General features: G+C 46.9%; 1 protein-coding gene across 4 annotated transcripts in view; it reads right to left on the reverse strand.

Moving 5' to 3' along the window:
* MYO5B (myosin VB) overlaps positions 1–23,480 on the reverse strand; it is a 143,753-nt gene that overhangs the window by 70,284 nt on the left and 49,989 nt on the right. For all 4 annotated transcript variants that reach the window (XM_031507268.3, XM_031507269.3, XM_085566994.1 and 1 more), the window contains exons 6-12: positions 22,048–22,191; positions 20,594–20,675; positions 15,961–16,068; positions 13,881–13,990; positions 12,108–12,373; positions 7,196–7,277; positions 5,532–5,672 (exon numbers count right to left, since the gene is read on the reverse strand). In XM_031507268.3, the coding sequence (XP_031363128.2) occupies positions 5,532–5,672; positions 7,196–7,277; positions 12,108–12,373; positions 13,881–13,990; positions 15,961–16,068; positions 20,594–20,675; positions 22,048–22,191 (933 nt within the window). The remainder of the gene's footprint in view (positions 1–5,531; positions 5,673–7,195; positions 7,278–12,107; positions 12,374–13,880; positions 13,991–15,960; positions 16,069–20,593; positions 20,676–22,047; positions 22,192–23,480) is intronic.

A 23,480-nucleotide genomic window follows, 5' to 3' on the forward strand; every position in this document is an offset into this window, starting at 1 on the left:
AGGAGCACTGCAGACACCCTGAGCCATATTTATCCTGCACTAGCTCTCTTCCAGGGCATCCACTTTGCTGAAAAAACTGCTTATCTCAGAACTGAACTTCAAAGGCATCACTCCTGCCTCCCAGAAAGAGGGTTTGCCATACTCTGCTCACCATCCCGCAGCCTGGGTATTTTTAGCTACCTGGGAAGTACCTGATAGGGACCAAGTTCCAAAGATAAAAATTAACAAGGCTGTTATCTGTACTATTATAACAGCTTTTGGTATTACCTTGGCAGTTTGAGGCCCTTAGAGCAACCGAGAAATTTTTTTATTGGCTATCTCATCTCTTTTTTAGAGGACAGGGAAGAGGAAAAGCGACTGCCTTGCAAGTTTTGTATGGAATCTTTAAACCGGATAAAGCTGATACCAGGAATTGCACAAGGTCACTGCCTGTGCTGCTCTGTCCTCCCGAGTCACAGGCAGGGCTCCCTCCCCTCTGGATCCACTGGTGCTGCAACCACAATCACACCCACCCACTGCCACCAGGGCCAGCCCCAAAGGATCCATTCTGCATCCCAGGACCAAGAACCCACCAAGATCCCACCAGCCAGGTGAGGAGATGCTTGGGGCCACCTGGAGTAGAAGTTGAGACTCCCACCACCACCACCACCTCCAAGAGAAGGACAATTAAATGGATAGAAGAAACAAAGGTCAATGGTTTAGGTGAAGGAGGGTACATTTAGATTAAATATTAGGAAGAAATACCTCCCTGTGAGGGTCTGGCACAGGTTACCCAGCAAAGCTGCAGCTGATCCATACCTGGAAGTGTCCCTGGCCAGGTTGGACAGGGCTTGGAGCAACCTGGGATAGTAGAAGGAGTCCCTGCCCATGGTAGGGGCTGGAACTGGATGAGCTTCACCCAAATAATTCAGGGATTCTGTAATTAAAACCTAATGATCTAAAAGTCAACCCGCTGAAAACACAGTAGGAGCTACTCACATTTTACTTCTTTACTCCTTAGCACTCCAATATAAGTTAAAGCCTGAAAAGCGTGTGGGCTGCCTCTGTACTCCAGAAACACGTTCCACTGCAAGTGATGTGCCTGACTTTAAATCATCAGAGCTGACAGCATGACGTAGGGGAGGCTGCTCTGCCTGCGCATCGGGCAGCCCGCCCGATGGGAAAGCCCAGGGGTCCAACCTCTCTGCATCTGCTCATGGAGCAGAAATCCCCCTGGACAGGAAAGCCATGTGCTAATTCCTGATGTCCAAAAAACTAACAAGTCCAGACAAGAAAAACACATTTGCTCAGATCCCCAAGTCCACAGCGATGCACAGGGACGAGCAGGGTGGAAAAGCAGTGGGCCAGAAGTGGAGTGCAGCGTTCCTGGCACTTGACAGAAGGACACAGCAAAGGTCAAAGAGCATCTTCTGAACAGCGCTAGAAAATGCATTTGGCACTTCAGCAGCATAACACAGTGGCAACGTGCCATGGAATACAGAATAGAGCCACAGAGGAGCTCAAGAACATAAGGGAGTTGGGGGCAAGTCACATCCCCTTTTGGCAGCCTCAGGGTCACAAAATCCCTCACAAATCTTGGACAACGGTGACAACACTGGTGTGTGAACCTTCCCACCAGCCTGCTCTTGATTCAACCATTCTGGCTGTACTTAAAGGAAACAGACACTTGTTTTGTCTTTAATTTTTTCATTCTTACTCCCATGCCAAGGTGAAAGCAAGGAAACAGTGAGGTAGCAGGATACCTTATGGAGAAACCTGGGCATCCACAGTAACCTTTGACTGTACTCCCAAACAGAACCACAGAATAATCTGAGCTGGAAGGGACCCAAAAGGACCAGCAATGTCCAACTCCTAGCCCTGCACAGGACAGCCCCAAAAATGCCACCTTGTGCCAGAGAGCATTGTCCAAGGCACTCAGGAAGACAGGCAGCACGCCCACATGGCATGTAGCTTCAGTCTGAAAAGCAGGACAGCTCACCCAGCTTTGACAGGGGCTCAAATGCATTTCTGAGGTTTTTCTGTTTTCTCTAAGGATAACTTAAATCTCTTGAAAAACCAGCCCCAGCTGGCTGCTCCTCTTCAGAGAGTTTCATTCCACGTTTCCTCAGAATTCAAAGTCTTCCGAAGTGTGCTATCCCCTCCATCAAAGTAACTCCTTCCACAAGTACAACCATACCCTAAATCTATTCCAGATATCCAACCAATCTTCCCACAACCAGATTTGGAGAAGACAGTCCCCATTCTTCATTTTTTCTGACAGGCTCTACTCCTTTTCCAGATTATTTCCCTCTTGGCTCCATGATGACTGCACCTACACTGCACAGCTCACCAAAGGGAGGTTCTCCTGGATGCCCTTCTGCCCTTTCCCACCTCTTTGGGCTCATCAGTTTCTGTTACAGCACATCAGCATCCCACCACCGTGATGGCCTTAGGCAGAACTTCTTCTGAACAGGGGACGTGAATTTTCATTGTTCTCTGGCATCAGAGCAAAACCAAGCAGCCCTAAAAGCTACAGATCCAGGCAGGTGAAACTCCAGTGCAGAAAACAGGGAGAACTTCAAGGACTGCAGGGTCCCTCAGCAGAGGACACAGGTCACAGTCCAGAGAGATTATAAGGGTTCCTGGGCAGACCAAGGATGTAACAGGACAAAGGACCAAATGAGCTCCAGAAGCCAACTACAGCCCTAATAATTCTAGAACAGCTTCCAACTCCTATATCACAAAGCTGTTTTTACAAACCCAAACATAAACATCTCCCTCCTGGAGAGGGATTTTTCCACAAAGACATGGAGTGACAGCACACAGGGAATGGCTCCCAGTGCCAGAGGGCAGGGATGGATGGGAGATTGGGAATTAGGAACTGTCCCTTGTGTGGGTGGGCAGCCCTGGCACAGGGTGCCCAGAGCAGCTGTGGCTGTCCCTGGATCCCTGGGAGTGCCCAAGGCCAGGGTGGACGGGGCTTGGAGCAGCCTGGGACAGTGGAAGGAGTAGGGCAGGGGGTGGAGCAGGATGATCTTTAAGGTCCACACCAAACCATTCTGTGATTCCGTGATTCCACTATTCTATATCCTAAAGTCTGTTTTAAGAAGCAGGGTTTTTCTCATTAGCTTTCAGGAGAGAGGTTTAGTCCTTAACACTCCAATACCAGCTCAAGGCCCTTCTCTTTCACTACAAATTCTTACGTCAATTTTTCCCTAAACAGCAACTAGACTCTCCTATGACCTACACTCCCTGAACTGCTTCAGCAAGTACCCAGCCACCTCCTCCCCAACCACACATTAAGGATTTAAAAAAAAAACCATACTGTGAAGCAAGAACATTAGTGACAAACGCTCTGCATTTGCACCAATGCTTCATTATGTACAAAATATTCCCCTGATGCCGTTTCACATCCCAGAGTGTTTTCATCCATTGCTGTAGGTTCTAACAAGGTGGCATGTAATTACCTTATTGTGGTCCCACCCCAGGAGTTGAAACAGTGCTGTGGGGGTGAAGGCTTTAATCCATAAACTGCTGCTTTCAGCTGACAGATTTTGCTGAAATTTTCATAAATCTGGAGAACACTTGCAGGTTGTTATAAAAGAGGCGATTACAGGGCCAGTAATAAGGGCCTGTGACTAATGACAGCATCCCATACTGACAGGTAAACACCCAGATAATTGGCATTTGATGAGAAGGGGGAGGGAATAGATCTTGTGGGGGGGTTGGAATTTTTTTGTTTGGTTATTTTTTTTTGTTTGGTTATTTTGTTTTGTTTTGTTTGGTTTTTTTTGGTTGTGTGGGTTTTTTTGTGGGTTTTTTTGTTTGTTTGTTTTTTGGGGTTTTTGTTTTGGTTTTGGGGTTTTTTTTGTTTGGTTTGGTTTAATTGGTTTTTGTTTTGTTTTGTTTTTTGCATTTTTGGTTTGGTTTTCTTTGTCAAAAAATAAGTATGGATGAAAAAAGTAGTACCAGGTAAACTTACTGCTGGTACATGGGAGCTGCAACGTCATCAGCAGCAACCAGTGCCCGGTGCTCCAGAGAGGAGCCAAGGGTGTTACACCCAACACCAGGGAAACCTTATGGTCCTCACAGCATCCAGGAGACAGTTTGAGCCTGCAGAATTTAACTGGCTTAATAGCAAAGAGACCAGATGAAATGGTGCTGAATATCAAGAAATAATCTGACTTCCTTCCCAGCCAGCACTGGCTGAGATACTGTGTTTAAGGACATCGAATTAAGTCTAATTTGTTAATTTTTAAGGAGATTTCCTGAGAACAGGCTTGAAAAGGGCAAAGCCCCAACTCTGGCTCACCCCAAAGATGCAGCCAGAGTGCCTGTAGGTCAGACGAGGGCTGAGCCTGTGGGATGTGCAGGCTGGGACACCCCTACCATGCCTGGGAAGGCAGCCCTGGTACCTGGAGGGCAGCAAACACTTCACAGGTCACCCACCTTCCAGACAAACACAGGTGCTGCGTCCTTGTTCAGGGAAACCAGGCTGAACAATGGACCCCAGCCCTTTCCCTCTGATACAACATGACACTGGTGTTCTTGAGCCACCAGATCTGTCCTGTGCTGATGGATCCCACAGACACCACCAGAATTCTTTGGGTCCTTCTTATCACCTCGGTGGTGAGGTGGGCCCTTTATCCACTTCAGCTCTACCAGCACTTTGTCTCACTCTTCCCTGCCTCTGTTCAGAAACCCTCAGAGCCCTCCCACAGTAAGAAAGACATTCCCTGGCACAGAATACATCCAAGCCTCAGTGGAAACCCTTCCTGAGGACAACATGGGCCACCCCACAGCAACACCAGGCTGAGGCTGCTCAAGGCAGCCACACCAAGCAGGAAGGCAGTCCCCATCCCCTTGCAACAGGACATCTCCATCATCAAAGTGCTTCAAAACCGGCACCCCAGCCTCCCAAGGAAACCTGACCTCTGACATTCCTTGTTCCCTAGGTATATTTGGTTATTCATGGCAATGTGTGAACAATGACACATGAATAAGGTGTGAACAAGGAGTCCAATCTTTCTCCTGGATTGTCACCAAGGTTTGCCACTCTGGCCTTTCTTCTCCAATTTCAAGCAAGATTTCACTTTGGCCAGTATGAGAGGGAGGGCAAAAGACAGCAAGCTGCTCTCCAACATTACGACTCTCTGAAATCTGCACACTAAACGCAATGAATTTTACCTTAAAGAGCTGTTGCAAGAGGACACAGGTTCCCCAGAGACAAAATAGGGCTTGAGAGGAGCTCCAGCTCCTTTTGGGCAATACCAAAGGCATCAGGTCTCAATCCCTCAGTACAGCCAGGCTAGACACACTGGCTGCACATGGTGAGTGCAGGTACCCAGGTTTGGAGCAAACACCTGCCCAGGAGGCTCTGAATGTCCCAAACCAAAGCAAATGCCAGCTCAAGCCTACTCTTGCCATGAGCACAGCAGCAACATGGTGAAAGGAGATACTTACCCACCTGCAAGACACCAGAGATTAAAGCCCATTCTTTGATCTTTTACAGAAACAAAGACATGGGCCAAAAAGTAGGAGGTCCTCTTTACCTTGCACTCTTCATCCAGCAGGTCCAGGATCCCAAGCTTGGCTTCTATCAGGTCTATGCATGGCTGGTTGTCGTAGAAGTCTATGAGAGTCCAAGGGATTGCCTCCTTCATGTACTCCTCTTGTTCCAGCTTAAACACATGCTGGGAGTGGGAGAAAGCAGAGCCATGAGTGTGAGCCCAGCCAGCAGAGCACAGCCCCCTCCCCTTGTCCCTGCTGGACTTCAGCATTCCACGAGCACCTCCAGAAGCCAGAGAGGCTCTAGGTGCCCCCAGGTACAGCCTGCACGTTCACACAGCCCATTTTCCTGGCCAGGAAAACAAAACCATTACACTGGGAAACCACAGCACAAGGAAAAATAAGGCTTGAAATGACTTTCTCCACAAAGTGACTGAAGCTGTCACAGCGACAAGGTGGGAGCCACACACTGGTGTGGCAGTGACACATATATCTCTTGGGCTGACAAAATCCTCCTCTGCTTTATTGCTCTGCTGATTGAAGCAGTGACCTGAAGCAGGTTCACAAGCTGGGAGCCCAGCCAGGGCTGGGAGCCCGTGTCCCCATCTGTGAGCAGGGCTTCTCAAAAAGCACCCCTCATCCCACAAAGGGTATCAGCAGCAGCATCTGACTGACTCAGGGACACTTCTAGTGAGAATTTTTATTTCAAAAAACCTATAATAACAAAAAAATAAATCTTTGCAAGGCTTACGTATCTCAGGCCTCTGCCCAAGCAGATAAATTGTCTCTGGCTGTTTCTGAGATACTCTAAAGCATATTAAAAAATGATTTTTCAAATGCACTTTTTTTTCCCCCCTTCAAAGATAGCTTTTTAAAATCTGTTCAAACATGTCATCTTGGAGCTTGAATTTATAAGCTTCAGAAGTGATAGTTAGACATATCAAGTAAGATATGAATAGTGCAAATACAATCCATAATTTACTTTTCATTTTTAGCAGCAGTGATCTATCTGATGCATTAGATAGACTGCAAATGTTCATGTCCATGCATAAGATATGGCTTCAAAGGGCCAAACTAATCTGCAGTACTTAAATGTTCAACTTAACAAGTTTTCCCCTGTATTCTGAAATTAGCAGTATTTTTTTCCTTACTTATAACTGAAGCAGAAGACAACTGGTTCCATTTCCAGTGAAAGTAAATGCTTGTTTCTAATAAAATAGGAAAACTTCTAGGTTTTGTGGGGCATGTCCAAGTGAAAAGTGGGGAGTGTTTCCAATTCTGTTATTTAACACAGAGTTCTCATCTCACAGGTTTAAACCACGCTGAATGGTAAGGTTTCCACACCTATAACTTATTTTAATTCACACTGGAAATCAGCATGAGAGCATCCAGGTTTTGTTTTAGGATTGAAACAGCACCAAAAAAAAGGCAGATTAGATACTTATTCAGAGCAGTATGTGAGCCTTTGCACAAACCACATACAAATCCATTTCTAGGATCAAGTTTATACATCAACTAAGCAACATTTTTCAACCTGATAGGAACAGCTAGAACCACTGCAGTGAAATATCTGGGAGGGGGGCATTCCAAGGATCACAGGATCTGCCCAGGCAGCAGGTAAATGCTATTAAGCAGAAGCCAGGCACACCAGAATCCTGCCTAGTTATTTTCTGCTCAGTTTTATGGAACATTTCCAAGCTGACCTTACCGAGTTGAACTGCTGCTGGAGCTTTTCATTGGCATAGTTGATACAGAACTGTTCAAAGCTATTCACTTCAAAAGTTTCAAACCTGCAAAGCAATGAATAAATCAGCATTAGGCGTTTCTTTGTCTCAAAATATTATTTTTTTTTTAATTTTTCCTGCAACAGTACCATCCATGTGACAGGGAACAGTCAACCATCCTTCCCATTCCTCCTATCCCAGACCTACAGTTTTTTCCTCAAAACATCTTTCTTCCCTTGGCACAACTCGAGGGATTCAAGATGTCCCTCCTGATACACAGGAATGAGACATTTGGCATGACTGCAGCTTCCTGCCCATCAGCCCTGTCTGAGACAAGAAATGTAACTGCTTCTCCTGGGGAAAAATATTATGAAATATTAAGTCCCAAACACATTCACTGCAAAGGTGATGAAGAAACAGTAGCTGCCGTCTTAAAAGACCCAGCATGCTACTTTTAATGGAATTTAATAGAGCAGAAAAAGAAGGTATTAAATTTGTAATTATAGCTTCTGCACTGCATCCCTGTTAGCACAAAAATTAGACACACGTGAGTAAGCAACTTCTGGAAGGAAGAAGGGGAAAAATGGTGATTTCAGCTCTAACTCCACATTCCTTAGAGGAACCTTAGAGGGTCCTTGGCGCTGGATTCAGTGATCCACCTCTTCACAGGACTTCCACAGCTACCCACGCCAAAACATTATCCTCCAAGACAGGCCCAAAAATAGCTTTTTAATCACAATTAGAAAGGAAAAAATATGCAGTTTTAGCAAGATGAACTACAGGTAAGGAGCAGGGAGCCAGCAGGGCCCCTGAGGCTGAAGTACACAACGCCCAGGGACAGGCACAGGGAGCCAGGCTTGCTCTTAAAACCCAAGAGGGTATTTTGAGCTACCTCTGGGAATTATGTACTTTATATTTCTATTTTTAAGGCACAGTTGGAAGGGGGAAGAGGAAAAAAAGTCTTTGACACATGACTGTAAGGATTAAACCAAGGGGAGTAGTGGGAATGCTTCCTATGTTCAATGAGTAAGCTGCTGTAATTATAAATATGTGACTAAATAATTGTTTGGGTAATAGGCACTGTAGGAGATGTAGAACAGTCTTTAAACACTGAATAAATGAAGCTCTTTCTTTCCAGCCTCTCTTCCTCAAAATAATAGGTATTATTTTCTGCCACTTCCTGAGTCCACCCTGCTGTTACCCTGGTGATGCAGTTATTCCCTGAGTACTTCCAGGTGACAATGCCATCACCACACAAAATGCCAGAGTCCCTGGGGAAATGCAGTGCCAAATGGCAAAAGAAAAAGGGGAATGGGAGAAACAACCTGGTTTTGTGCTTTTATTACCCCCACAGTCCTTGAGGAAGCCTGGGGCTGCTTTCCCTCTGCACGCCCAGCACTGCCCCCGCAGCTGGTGCCACTTGTGCCAAGCAGAGGATGCTTAACCCATCCCCTCCCCAAAAACTGGGCTTTACAGCCTTTACAGCAACAGAATCCATGCCTGGGACAATAAATGATTACATAATAGACGTGGTGTGGCCCTCGGTGGTGGATGTGTCCCTGGAGAGCCCCCACTGTGCTCGGTTGTGTGGCTGAGGCAACCTGCGCCTCTAGCCCTGCACACAAGGAACGTGGCATCCCAGGACTCTTTGGAAACACCAGCTGCTGCAGGCTCATGGTCACAGCAACAGGGCAAGGAAAGATTTAATTAAAACATAGATGGAGAGGCACAGAGAGCTAGGTGGAAAAAGGCAATGAGGCAGGAGTTCGTGAGGAAAAGAAATCGGAGCGGAAACTTCTCCCCTTACGAGACACCAGATGTGATTGTGAACCCTCCCAGTGAGTGCTAGCTGGGGGCAGAGCTGCTGTACAACTCCAGCTCCAAGGGGGATCTCACAAAGTTGCTAATTAAGGGAATCTACTAGCACAATTTGTTAATTAGCAAAGCAGATTAGTCGCCAGCCCTACATGTGTGCATGCCAGGAGGCCCTACCTGCTCAGACTGACTGCACTGAGGGCAATATCCTGATGGGGAAGGCAAAACAGTGCCTGTTGGGTCTCTATTCATTTTAGTGCACTGTAATCTGGTGGAAAAAATAAGCATATTCACCACTCCAGCCCATCACTGTGTCTCCCTGGAAAACACATCCAGCTTGGGGACAGCTCTTGTAAGTAGATTTTCAAGGGGCAAATGCTGTATTTTGTTTTTTCTGATGCTCCTCATTCTGCTGGTCCCTCCTACATCCTCTGCAGCACCAAGGTTTGTATTAAAATATTTAAAGTTCATTAATATGTCCAGCACACAGCTGGTTGGCTGGGTGTTCTCACTTCATGTGGCAAACAAGAGGGGGAACAAGGTGTCCCCACCAAGTCCAGGAGTGCCACATGAATCCACCCTTCTGACTGACTTCAGTATTAGTGCTACTAATAACACCAAACAACACCAGTGCAGCAAATTAATGCTACTAATAATACCCTATTAATACCAGTGCAGCAAATAATACCATTTCAATAAATACAGAAAGGCTTTCACTGCTGTGCCCTCTCACCTCGGTGTTAACAGAGAATTGAGGATGCAAAGTCGAGCATTGGAAAGTTGGAAAGAAAGCTGGAAGAAAAACCCTACAGTTCCTGCACCCTCTGTTTGGATCCCATCCCTAGAAATCCCACACAGAGGGACAGTCCTTCCACAGGAGCACAGGCACAGAAGCTCTGAGGATGTCAGGGATGTGCTGTGAAGCTGGATGCAGGCTTCCTGCCTTTCCAGCTCAATCCCTCTCCCAAAGGAAAGAACAACATCCACTTGGGGGAAAAAAAATCTATTAGAAAAATGCATTTAAAAAAATCAAAAAACACGTGGGTTAGGAGAACCAAACCACTCTAATGTTCAGCAGAGTCAGGCTATCATCACCCATATTCCTCACACTGTACATTACTCAGCATTTTGACAGCAAAACCCATTTTGGAAAGGTCATTTTAGGACACCAGACTCCCACAAGCATTTCAGCCAAGAACATGGACACCTTCCCGTGCAAATCTGCCTCTTTAGTAGGACCTGCAGGTCCTTGTGGAAAAGCCCTGCTGGTGTCACCAGGGCTGAGAGCATCTGCTGGCTCACGCACTGGATAGGGGGCTGAAGGAGATTTTTCTTCCACACTAACAGATTTTCAAGCCCAGCTTAATCTTTCATGAGCCTTATCCTCAAGTCTCTTTTCATTCAGATTTCTGACAGTCTGATCCTCTAAGTCAGGCATCCAATTTTCTGTATAGACCCACCATCACCCACAGGGCTCCATCTCAAAGCTTTATTTATCATACTCCAGCCTGCAGAAATTTCTGTGGGGGAAAACAGCTTTTCTATCTCATAAAAAAGTGATGGGAAACAGCTTCTCTGTCTCATACAGACTTTGAACCAGACTGTGCCATATTTCAGATCTTCCTGAGTGAGCCCAGAAACTTTCAAACCAGAGAGAACAACCTCATCACCTCATCACTGGAATCCCAAACCAAACAGAACCGTGTGGTTATCATCCTTGATAACCTTGCCATGTGACAGCAGTTATGGATGGAGATCAGCAACCAGTGGGGCTGCACTGCTGCTCCAGCACTTTCTGACATCCTTTCTGCTGCTGTGGTAGTCCAGATGTCAAAACTATCATCCCAAACACCAGTAGCTGTAGAAACCTTGTGGGAGGGTTTATACACAAGACCCAGTTCCAGCAATTGTGTAGGTGTTATAGCCCTAAAAACAGGCTGCTTTTTTGTTCTGATCTATAACTGCTTTGGCAGGATTTCGTCCTGGTTCTCCTAGAGCTGACAGACCTTTGGAGGACACAGGATTTGGGACTGAGCAAGCACAGCGACTGCCCTGGGTTAGGGACTGGCTGCTGGAGCTGCTGCAACTTGTGCATGCCACCTTCCCCTCCAAAAGAGGAGCAATCCAGCACCTGCATGTAGTAAGGGAGGACAGGAGACCACTGCTGTCCCACTGAGAACCACAGGATCCCAGAAGGGTTTTGGGTTGCAAGGGACCTTTTAGGGTCATCCAGTCCCCACATGCAGGGACATCTTCCACTGTCCCAGGTTGCTCCAAGTACCATCCAACCCGGCCTTGCATGGACCTGTCTAGGCCACCTGGGACTTCTCTCTTGCCCTTTCTATCCAGAGACACACCCAAAAAAAAAAAAAAAAAAAGCTGAAAAAATTGAGAGTAAAACCCAAATCCACAATACCTCTTTCCTTTTCCACCCCACAGCTGACAGAATCGCTTCCCTTCTCCTCCATCTTCTGCTTCTTTGCAGCACTTCAGCTAAAATGAACTCAGGCAACTCTCACATCCCTCTTCTACCACCACTCAGGATGACAAACCAGGCAGTAACAGGTACCCAGAACAATTTTAAAGCGGGTCATTGCCCCTGACGGCACAGGCTGAAAGCCTGGCAAGAGCTTTTTGCACCTGACATCCCCACCACAGGTTCCCAAGCTCCTCTGAAAGCTGTCACTGCACCAGGGCCCTGCAGCAGCGGCTTCACAGATGAAGGAAAGGAGTGTCCTCAAACCCCACAGCAAGATGAGACAGTCTTTGGTCTCCACAGCAGCACCTTTACCCCAGCTCATCTTTAAGGTTGTTTTAAACAGCACAGGAGACAGAAACTCCAGATGGGAAGGGCATGGGAGGTAAATCCCAGAACGCAGTGCTCACACAGACCCGTGTGCACCATTTTGTGCTGAAGGCTGCACACGCTGAAGGAGCATCAAAACTGCAAACTACACAGTACTTTTCTGTGCTCCTTTCCATCATTCCCATCACCTGCCACCAGCCAAAGCAGCGTGTGCTTTGCAAGAAGGGGAAGACAAATTATAAAGAAGCAGCCCGGAGAGCTGAGGAGGTGCCTACCCGTAGATGTCGAGCACGCCGATGAAGGAGTGCTGCTTCACAGTGGTGTGCAGGGCCTTGTTGACGTGCTGCACGATCCAGTTGAAGAGCTGGGCGTAGATGTGCTTGGCCAGGGCGTTCCTGGCGTTCACCACCTGGTGCAGGGTCATGCTCTTCACGTAGGTCTCGGCCGTGGTGACGAGCTTGCGGTGGCAGAGCCAGTGCTGCATCTGGCTGTGCTCCACACCCAGCAGGCTGCAGAAGTTTTTCAGGTGCTCGTCCTCACTCTGGGAGTGGGGGGACCAAAAGCAAAGTCAGCAGGCTGGTGACACCCCAAACTGGCATTTTAACACCCAAGTTCACAGATCTGTGCAAGGAGTGGCGGCTTTTTGTAACTACTGGGGAAAGCTGTGTCTCCCTGTGAGGAGTGGGGGAGCAGTGACACCCATCCAGCTGTGGGAGTCCTCATGGACGGGGTGGGACAGCTCACACAGAGCTCTGGATGGTGGTACCAAGGCTTGGCCCTGCTCTGGTTATCCTTGAGCTCTCAACTTTCACAAAGAGAACAGAAAAAAGAATTCTCCACCTCACTCCTCCCTGAGCTGCAACTACACCCTGCCCCAGAGCAACCCTGGTTATGCCTCAGACTACAGCTTAGGGTATGCCAGGACACCATGCCTTCTACAAAATAACTGTATCCTGAATAACAAAGCTATAAATCGTGCGTTACCAGAAGGGCTTAGGCTTTGCACAATTAATAAAATGAAATGCGAACTTCATTTTCTTTAGTACAATGTATTTCACCCCTTCCCTTCTGAGATTAAGATAAAGCAGTTCTGCATCTCTATTATGGTCAGATAGAGCATTGCCTTTTGGAAAACAAGAAAACAATTTCCCCTTCCCCTGTGTAATAATTCATATCTATAGGAAGTAAATTGTTTCCAGATAGGTGAGTGTACTTAGAAATGCTGAATGTGGCTGGGGATGCAGAAAAAAGTGCACTTTACAAGAGTTCTAGGATGTTCTATTGCTACAATACTTTTTTGATCAGAGTCAAGGTAATACCAAAATTGATTTAATACCTTGCAATTATATTTGGAGGTAATTAAACAACATGAACTTCATTAAAGAACTCAACATCACTGAAGCAGGCAGCTTTCACATATCCATGTTGCCAAATCTCAAGTAAATTAACCCCAGCATCTCACTTATTGAACACCACATTGTCTCTAGGGTAACACAGAAGTGTGTGCAGAACCCTTTTAATACTTTAATTAGGAATGAACGACCCAGCCTGGGAGGCAATGATAATTTATAGGACAGTATTTTCCATGTAATTGCTTTACCTTTCCCCACCTCTGAACAAACACAGAAACAGAAAAACCGCCTCTAAGGCATCCTTAGTGTTACTTATTTTTGCTAATTAACCATGCAGTGCTCCTTTGGCCACGTTACAAGCAGAAGCTCCGTGGCTTTGCCTGGAGGAAAGTGGTTGTAAAGCATCACACCTTGTGCTGGTCTCACCATTAGTGCCACAAGTCCCCAAGACCCTGCACTGGGCATTCTAAGGAAGCAGGAAGAATTAAGGTGGGCTGGGATGTCAGGGATGTAAGCAATTTTTGAACAGCCTCGCTTGCAGGCTGGCTAGAGAGGAGGAATAATGCATTATTTCCCTGGGCAAACAAAAAAATAAGAACTTATCATGTGTTTTCATAAAAAGGCCAAGCACATGAGCACAGCCTGACTGCAGAGCACACCAAGCTCCCTACGTGCCCGCTCCTGAGGGTGACCTACCGACACATGGCAGACCTCCCCGTCTCGTTCCCCTTGGATTTTCAAGTTCCCCAGGTGCAGAATGGCAGCAATTATCCTAAAAATGGTCATCTGATGAGACTCCTTCACTCCTGTGGGAACAATTGATAGCTGATTGTCACAACGGAAAATGAAACACAATTTTGAGTTTATTTGAAGGTGCTTGCAGCATTTGATTTCCTTCCGAGGCAATTGGTTTTCAGAATCATGAGGCTGCTTCAAATAAATACACCATAAACTCTCAATTTTAACACTGATGGGTTTAATACACACAAACCCGAGGATGCTGCTGCAGAGTGAACAAACAGGATCAGAGTTACAGGGGCTCTGCAGCTTGCACAGAACAAGGAGTTGCTTGTGTGTCTGCTGACAACCAAAGCACACAAATTACAAATTACACTTATTGCCAACGTCCCACAAAAAGAAGGGAAAATTAAAGCCCTGCACAACGCCTCTGCACTGGTGGCACAGCTGGATGCAGCAAGTCACCAGGGAGGTGATGGGGAGCTCAGTCTAACCATCCCCAGCATCTCCACAAGAGACACTTGTGGGTCTTTTCTGGGGGTGTAAGATGTTATTGCTTTATGTATTTTATTTATATATTGCTTTATCTATTTTTCTTTACAGGCATTCCTAGGATTTGCAGGCATTCCCAGCAGGAACTTTTCTCAGCAGCAGCCTACACATGGCCTTGTTGCCATATCTTGCATTTTTTTAACATCCCAGCTGGGTTTCTGTCTCCCTTTTGTGCTCAGGGCTGGTGTCCTAATTATCCACCCAAGGTCTGAAACATCACCTGCTGGTTTCTGAATTATCCAGAGCTTCCCTTTCTCTCTCTCAGGACTTTTTTGTTATCAGCACAGTGAGAACTGTTTCAAGGTTACTAAAAGGAGCAATGCTCTGCTCTTACTTGGATCTCTAAACTGGAGTTAAGCCTGGCTAAGACTGGGGATTTGCAGACAAATTTGACTTCTTGTTACACCCAAAAAGGCAGGACTGGAAACTCTAGTAGCAGTTTCAGCAGGCCATGAACAGAAGCAGAGCTGGGAAACACTGAAGGAAAATGAGGAAAAGCAGAGACAGAGGAGCATGTGAAGAACAGAAAATCATAATCAGACTGGCCCCAGAGGAAGATGCTCTCACACGGCTTCCCAGGGACCAAGGAGACAGGGGAGCTGCTTGGGGAGCCAGAAAAGGGGACAAAAGAGACACTACACATGCCAGGGGGATGGTGAGAGAGCTCTCTGGGGATTACAGTCCTGGGGGCAAGTTTGGAGCTACCAGGAATCATATTGTTTGAGTAGTTAACAGAACTCACACAAGCTGAGCAAGAGGTGGGTAAAGACAAGACCCCAAAGAGAAAGAGATGAGACCCATCTAAAACACAAAGAGGACAAATTTTAGGAAAACAATTGCAGTTCTACAGCTTGCAGTGAGTCCCCACACTCCCTGCAGGCACAGCTGGTCGGGATTTCACAGGCAACTGTAAATTCCATGAGCTCTTCTCCCAGCCTGTGAAAAGGAACTGAGAGGTAGCAAGACTCATCAGGATTTATAAGCTTGGTTTCAGATAAATACAAATACACTAGGCAAGTTTTCCCCTCCAGCTTGTTTTTCCTTTCAAAGAGCACAGGAGCTGGACACAGCCACAGCTTCTGCAGCTGCCGTGTGGATGTGGACTCTGCACAGCAGGGATGCACTCAGCTCATTTCCAGGAATCAGATACTCGGTACAACGCTGTGATCCAACAAGTGACATCACCCTCAACCACAACACAGACTGAACTGCACAGTAATAGCTCTTTGCCTGCTCGTAAACAGGGTAAAAAATAGCAAGTCAATACTGCAGCCCTGCTTTGACTTCAGAATGTTTTCTGCTAAATTCTGCATCCCTCTCCATCTCACTGCTGCTTCACAGACAGCTGCTAGAAATGCTTCTGCAGCTCCTACTAAAGAGCAAAGTAAAGCCAACTAGGTCAACAGGAACGTTATAATTCAGGCAACACACTGAAAACAATTGTGAAACTTTTGCTGGGCAGGCTCCAAGCAGAGCAACTCCTTACCAAGCAGGGTGAAGGCATGTCTGGTTTTCTCAAAGACATCAGCATCGTCCACACCATCGATGGACGTGTCACCTCCCTGAGAAGTGTAGAAAAAGTCTTCGGCACATGCTAGGAGAGAAGAAAGAGACCAGCAATCAGTCCTCCCCACTGTCCCCATTGAGCCAGGAACAATAATAAGTGACACAGACTCCAGGTCAGAAGGCAAAGAGCCTAGATGCCCCAGGTTTATCAGAACCCCTTCTTTTATACCCTGGTCCGATACGGGTGGACCCGATTGGTTATTTAATCAACACAATTCACATGACTGGCTAATTAAGAAGACACCCTTTGGTGAACATGTTATGACAAAAACAACTTCTTCAAAACACCACCGGCAGACAGTTTACAGTTCTTTCTCTCCACCTCCCTAAAACTTCCCAGACCAATTCATGGGAAATCTTATCTTTCTCTCTCTCTGACCAGACTGTCATATCCACACCTGTCCTAGGGCGATGTTATGATGCCTGTATCTCCAGTTGTCTGTCCTGTTTATGCTGGATATTATGTCCTGTGTCTTCAAGACTGGCTCTGAAAAGCCAAGATTTGCGTTGTTATCAGCCTGCTCATCCCCCACAGTCTGCTGGACACAGACAGCAGTACATAGTGCAGCTTCTGCTTTTTGCTTTTTGCTTTTTGCTTTTGCCTTTGCTCTTGCTCCTGCTTGTACTTGCTTTTGCTTTTTTTTTTTTTTCTTTTCTTTTTTCCTTTTTCCTTTTTTCTTTTTTTTTTCTTTTTATTTTTCTTTTTTTTTTCTTATTAGTTAGTTTAGCTAAGCAGTCCAAATTTTCCCTAGACTGCTTTTCTTTCCCTTTTCTTGGAACCATTTGAGGCTGCTCCAAACTGGGACCTGGGAAAACATTGAGAGTTTTGGACTTTGTGGCCTGCAGCAGCCATTCCCAGTGCCGGAGGGACCGATAACAGAGCAACCACTCCCAGTAGAGACCTTCTGAATTTGTCATCTCTTCAGAGCGGTGAAAGATTTGTCATCTGGTGTTGTTCTTGTTGTTGTGCTGGGGAGTGCTTTGTCTGTTAAATAAACAGGTTTTTTCCCACTTCTCTCCTGAATCAGGTGGGGAGAGGGGCCATGGGGGTTTGCTTTCTGGAGGCTTCTTCTGGAGGATTTCTCTCAAATTTGCCCTAAACCAGTACAACACCCCAATGCAGCACTCCCCAGAACAGGCACTGGGATGCTCCCTGTGCCCCACCCCTGAAGGACACCCATGTCTTTTGAACCACAGTTTGCTCAGGGGCGGATGGAGCAGAACCTTGGTAAGTGGCTGCTTCTTGCAGTGATGAAACCCTTTTTCCATTCACAGCAAGTTCAGTCAGGGCAGTGCTGTGGTGTATTTGGGATTCTAGTAACAGCTCCATCACTTGGGGGAAAACCATTTCAAACACTGACGTGACTCCTTTCAGTAACTCCTCATCCTGTTTTACACATCCATAACCAATTCAGGTGTTTTAACACCTTTCCTACACAAAGCCTTAATCCTTGGGAGCAAAGGGAATGGAGAACGGCTCACGGTGCCTGCATTTCACCACTTGAACATCTGTGCTTTAGCAAAGTTACTCCAGGAGGACGCCAATAAATCCTGTGGAGGCTGAGAGGCATTTCCAATGCAAATACCACAAGAAGAGATTGCAGGATTTGTGTCCACTTAAAGAAAGATCCACAGGTAATCCCCCTCCTTCAAACAAGGACTCCTGTGAGGCCCACAGCAGTAAGATGTGTGCCCACGGCTGCTGGCTGAGCCCGACAGAGCCGGAGATTTTCCCTGTGAGGGCTGGGGGAGCCTCCCCACCCCACCCAAAATCAGTTCTCAGCACCAGCCTCAGCCTGTTTAGAATTGAGTAGAAGTCATTTGCCAAAACCCACTCATTAGCACACACAAACATATTTCCCAAGCGTGGTGAATATAGAGAAAAAAGCCTACTGTGTTCCACACCAGCCTAGTGGTAAGCTTTAAAATCACTGCAATCTGCACTCTTCTTGACTCAAATTGCCACCAGAAGCTCCCCCTCCCTTCCCAGGCCTCCCACAGGCTTCTGCATTAGCTGTACTTTCAGGCTGTAAAGAAAAAACATTTAATTATTTTTGGCATACAAAGCCCTGCGACCCAGCGATTTTGGTAATTCCACTCATTGCTGGAGCATCAGGAACGAGGGGCAGAAAATGCTGATTGAGGTCAGGCAGATTGTGTCCTTCCTGGTCCCCCAGCACAACAGGAGCTAACCCAGCCCACGGTGGAGCACATCACACTCACAGCTTGGTGCTGTGCACACTGCCCTGCAAGATGCAGCCAGGGCTGGTGGTGTCAGCTTATTTTAAACATTCACACTGGGATCTGTTTCTGCCTCAAGTCATCCCTGGTGTAACTGACTCCAATCTCTGTATTTCATGCTCTCCGTAATTATTTTATCCACACAAACCCTTTGATTCACTGCAAACAAATAAAACACATTTCTGCCTTGCACCACTGCCCAGGCATCATTAAGCTAGACACCACACTTCAAAGGGCACTTGCACTGCAGATTACCATTTAAAGTCAAATATTTACTTTCTAGTTTAAAATTAAGCCTTTAGGATCACTCAGACTGAAGCCAACGCTGGTTTGCTCTGCTGGGCTCATGTATGTTTAGAGACTCTTTTTGTTTTCCAGCATCTTGCAACATAAAAGGAAGTAATAATAATTCTCTGTATGTGTAAGACCCAAAGGAGAAGCAGTAGCTCCTGGTTTTTAGATGGAAAAGTATACATCCTCCTCCATGAGTAATAAATAAAAAGTGGATTTTCACATCAAGACACCTCTTGTTTGGTATAAGCCTTGGGAAGACAAGATTGACAGGTGAGTACAGCTCACACAAGGAAATAAATCTGAGTTCTGACTAGTCATCTTCACGCAGGCCAGTAAATCCAAGGCAAAGCTGGAAATGAAAAACATCACTCAAAAGAAAGACAAACGAGTGAATTGTGCACCTCTGCACCCACTGCCCAGCACCAGAAATCCCACAGGCAAGGGCAGAGCCTGAGTCACACCAACAGGAGCAGCTCACGGACCCACACCCCTGTCCCCACCAAGCCCGTGAGCAGCCACACATCTGACAGCCCCCAAAACACTTTGGGGGTGCTTTTTCCAGCTTGTTGCAAGGTGAGAGGGCAGGAAACACCAAGGGCACACCCCTTCACCTTTGGAAAAAATGCTTCTTCTCCAACACCCAGAGGACACCTGCGCACGCTGTGACACAGCAAATGCAAAGTGCCACAGAGAGCAGCTGGAGACTGACAAGCACTGGCACCAAACTTTGATTAGAAATTACCCAAGAGGGCTTCCTTGCAGCTAATGGCCCTGGCACCCACTCCTCCTGCACTGCCAGCTGTTGCCATTACACATTCATGCCTGAGATGCTGGAGCTGAGAGCCACAGTCACAACTGCACAGTCGTGTCCTGGGCGATGCACCGGGACAGCAAAGGCCTCTCAGCCTGCACTCCTGCCAGTCACCACAGTCACAGATGATGCTTTTAGAGAGCTGTGATGAGTATGACTGGTATTTCCCCTGATCCACATGTTCCCAGATGTAGCTGAAATAGTTTGTGTCTGAATTTTAAGATGCCAGAAAACATCATCATTACCCAGGGTATGTTTTTAAAAATGAAGCACATAAGTATGGCATATACTCTTGAAAATGGTCCATGTGATGTGCTCTGTGTGGGCAATGTGCCTACAGTGACCAAAAAGGTCATTAAGAATTACCTAAAAACTGAAATCCCCTCTCTTCATCTGCCATTCCACTGTAGTGTGGATTGTAATTTCTGCAAGACCTGTGGTGGGATCAGAACCTGCCTTGCTCCATATTCAAAATAGTGTGAAAGCCTTGTTTAAACCTTGCTTTTCTCTCTAAGCAACAGCAAATATTCAAGACAAAAAAATAATTAAAATTCATGGCTGCACCACCTGCTGCGAGTGCAAACCCCCTGAATCAGGTGTTCTACACAGGTTTTGCTGCAAATCCTGGGGGAAAAAACACAATTCATTCCAGGAGTTAGCCATTAAAAAGAAAGAAACATAAAAAATCCAAAGGACTCAATCACTCCTGCCAAGACACTGGCCACACTCACATTTAAAACACACACCTTATGCAAGGTTGGTACAATATTAACACGTTCTCCCTGCATCAGCTGGCATACACCACATCAATGTAGTTTCACTGCAGCTCTGCTGCCGATTTCCATGGAATCACAAAATGGTTTGGGTTGGAAGGGACCTCAAAGGGACATCTTCCACTTTCCCAGGTTGCTTCAAGCTCCATCCAGTCCAACCCCAAACACTCCCAGGGATCCAGGGGAGCCACAGATTCTCTGGGCACCCCGTGCCAGCGTGTCCCCACCCTCACCCAAGCTGCCACATCCCTGGTGATGGGGTGAACAAACCTGTGCTCCACCCAGCAGCAGAAGCCCTTCAGTCTCATCTCCTTCCCTCCTCCTGGGGCACGCAGGCCTCCCCAGGGACCTGCATTTCTGACCCCACCACTCTCTCCTGCTGCCCTCAGAGCCAGGCAGCAGCCAGCAGGGCACAGGGATGTGCCAGCACTTACTGAGTCCAAGGTCTTTGAATTCTGGGAGGCTTGAGGAGGCACAGAGCTGGTAGAAGATGTGGTAGTTGCGCTCGTCCTCTGCCTGCGGGGAAATGTCGAGTTACCAGAGGCACAGAGGGGTGACAGCAGAGCTCCCACCCTCACACTGCTGCCCCCTGAGCCCAGGGACACCCTGGTCCCATCCCCTGCCTCCCACCACCGAGACCCGTCAGTGACACCAACACAAGGACGTTTTCCTTGCCACCTGGGAGAAAGGAGGTGCCAAACCTGACCAACACACACTGCTCACCTGGAAAAGGGAGTAAATAATTCTGTATTACATTCCACACCTTATCCCTCTCTGGAGTAGCCAGGCTAAATGAAGCAGCAAGCACTTAGTTGCAAACCCACAGTAATATTAAAGAAGGTGGTTTACTCTTCGTGGCTTCTCAAAGTTGTCAGCTTTCTAAGATTTTTGTAGTTGGGGCACTCTTTTTTTGGGTAAGGACAAAATTTTTGCAGTAGCTTCTGACCTATATCCCAAGCAGAAACTAAGAAAGCCTCTCCAGAGCCTGAAACCCAAGGGATGTGCTGTGGCAGAGACATCAGCCTTCTCAGCCCCTCTCCTGCCCCTTCTTTGTCTTCAAAACTGAACACTGCTTCCTGCCATTTGTTCTCCCTGGCTCTCTATCTAACAAATCTCCCAGGTACACCTCAGCCCAGGACAAGGGTCACCAGGCTGGAATCACAAAGAACTCCAAGACTGAGTCCAAAAGACACATCTGGAAGCTGTGCCCACCAAGAAAGTGACAGGAGAAGGGAAAACAGCCTCAAGCTGTTCCAGGGGAGGTTTAGGTTGGCTATCAGGAACAATTCCTCCATGGAAAGGGCTGTCCAGCCCTGGCAAAGCTGCCCAGGGCACTGGTGCAGTCCCTACCCCTGGAGGGGTTTAAAAGCCATGTGGATGTGACTCTTGGGGATGTGATCACTAGGAAGATGGAAAGAGACTTTGTACAAGAGCATGGGGGCACAGGACAAGGAGCAATGGCTTCCCATGGACAGAGAGTAGGTTTAGGTTAGATATTGTGGAGGAATTGCTGGCTGGGAGGGTGGGCAGGCCCTGGCACAGGGTGCCCAGAGCAGCTGTGGCTGCCCCTGGATCCCTGGCAGTGTCCCAGGCCAGGCTGGATGGGACTTGGAGCAGCCTGGGACAGTGGAAGGTGTCCCTGCCCATGGCAGGGGTGGAATGAAGTGATCTTTAAGATCTTTTCCAACCCAAACCATTCCATGATGATGATTCTGTGATGGATGCAGCAGTGCTGGGGGGACAGTTGGATTCCAACCTAAATGATTCTGTAGTTCTTTTTATAAAGAGATTTTTTTTTTTCCTTATCCATAGAAAAGACCCGGACTATTGAATTCCTGGAATATAGCACCTAAAAGGAAAAAAAGAAAAAAGCTCCACAACTCCTCACCTGAAATACAACCCGAGATTTTTCCAGCAGATATGTCCTCATGTTGGCACCAATGATGTGGTATCTTTTATCAAAACCAATTTGAATGTATTTCCCAAAGCGGCTGCTGTTGTCATTTCTTGTTGTTTTAGCATTTCCAATCGCCTGCATAAAACAAACAAAATTAAACATTAAATTTTAATTGAATTTTTGATTTTTTTTTTTTAACACTTCGATTTGCAATCAGTGTTATATAAACAGCCACAGGAGGTTTTGAGAAAAACCACTTTCCCAGATGCAGAAGGCAGAGGAGCAATGTGACTTTGGGGAGGACTCTTCACTGAAAATGTGGTTTCTCCAGGGTTTTTGTGGAAGAAAAATGCATACAAACAGCAACAAGTATTCGTAGAGTAATTAAACCATCCACATCCCAGAAGTCTCAAGATTCCTGCTCCACCTTATTGGATGCCCCCACCTTTGTTCAGAGTCAACACCAGCAGCTTCCCTCGGTGGGTCGCCTTCCCTCACAAACCCATTTAACTCAGGGTTTTTCTGCAAACCAGGCAGTTTTCTTTTTTTTTTTTTTTTTTCTGCCTAGGCAATGTTCTCATCAATTTCCAATAAAGACAGGCAGGTTGCCTGGCCTCAGCACTTAGAAATTACAGCCAGAACTGAACAGAGGCAGGAAAATTAGAGCAATAAAATTCTGGGGTCATACAGAAGAATAGTGTGCACTATCAATTTTTGTCTTGGATGGTTTTAAGTGCCCCCCTTGTATTGCAGCCACATTTCACATAGGCAGGGGAGATGGGTGAGGAAAGGAGTAAACTAGCAGGTTTACCAGGAGTAAAGCTGCAGAAAACCAGCCAATTTTCCCCATCAGCCACACACCTGCTGGCTCTTCTTCCTGCTCACCTGCAGCACCACTGGCCTGGACACTGCAGCTCACCCCCAGCACAGGGCAGAGGGTGTCAGAGCACATGTGCTGCCTGTCAGCTGCGTCTCAGCCACCCCTCTCTGTCTGTCACACAATCTGGCACCAGGCACCACGATGGGAAGCCTCCCTAAAGGCTGAGCCAAGCCTGGGGTTAAGCACAGGACAGCACCACACTCCACTAAAGCAGCGCTGCTGGTTCCTGCCTTGAAAAGGAAGCCACACGAGTCTGAAGAGCTTCATGGACTCTGAAACAGCCCCAAGTCAACTGAAGGTTCTTCATGACTGCAAAATCTGTTTGGAAAATGGGGTTTAGGTACTCAGACATTTATTTTCAGCATCTGGCTTCAGTGAAAGGGAACAAAGCTGCTTTTTCCCTTTCTTTTGTATGTATGAGAAGAATTCTTTTCCTTCAGAGCAGGGATTTCCCAATAATGAGACTCATTATTCCCCTATCACTGGTCAGTTGGGTTGGAAAACCCCTCCCAGCCCATGGAGTCCAACTTGTGCTTGATGCCCA

Source organism: Lonchura striata, chromosome Z, assembly GCF_050655825.1.
Source record: "Lonchura striata isolate lonStrDom1 chromosome Z, ASM5065582v1, whole genome shotgun sequence".
Classification (NCBI taxonomy): Eukaryota; Metazoa; Chordata; class Aves; order Passeriformes; family Estrildidae; genus Lonchura; species Lonchura striata.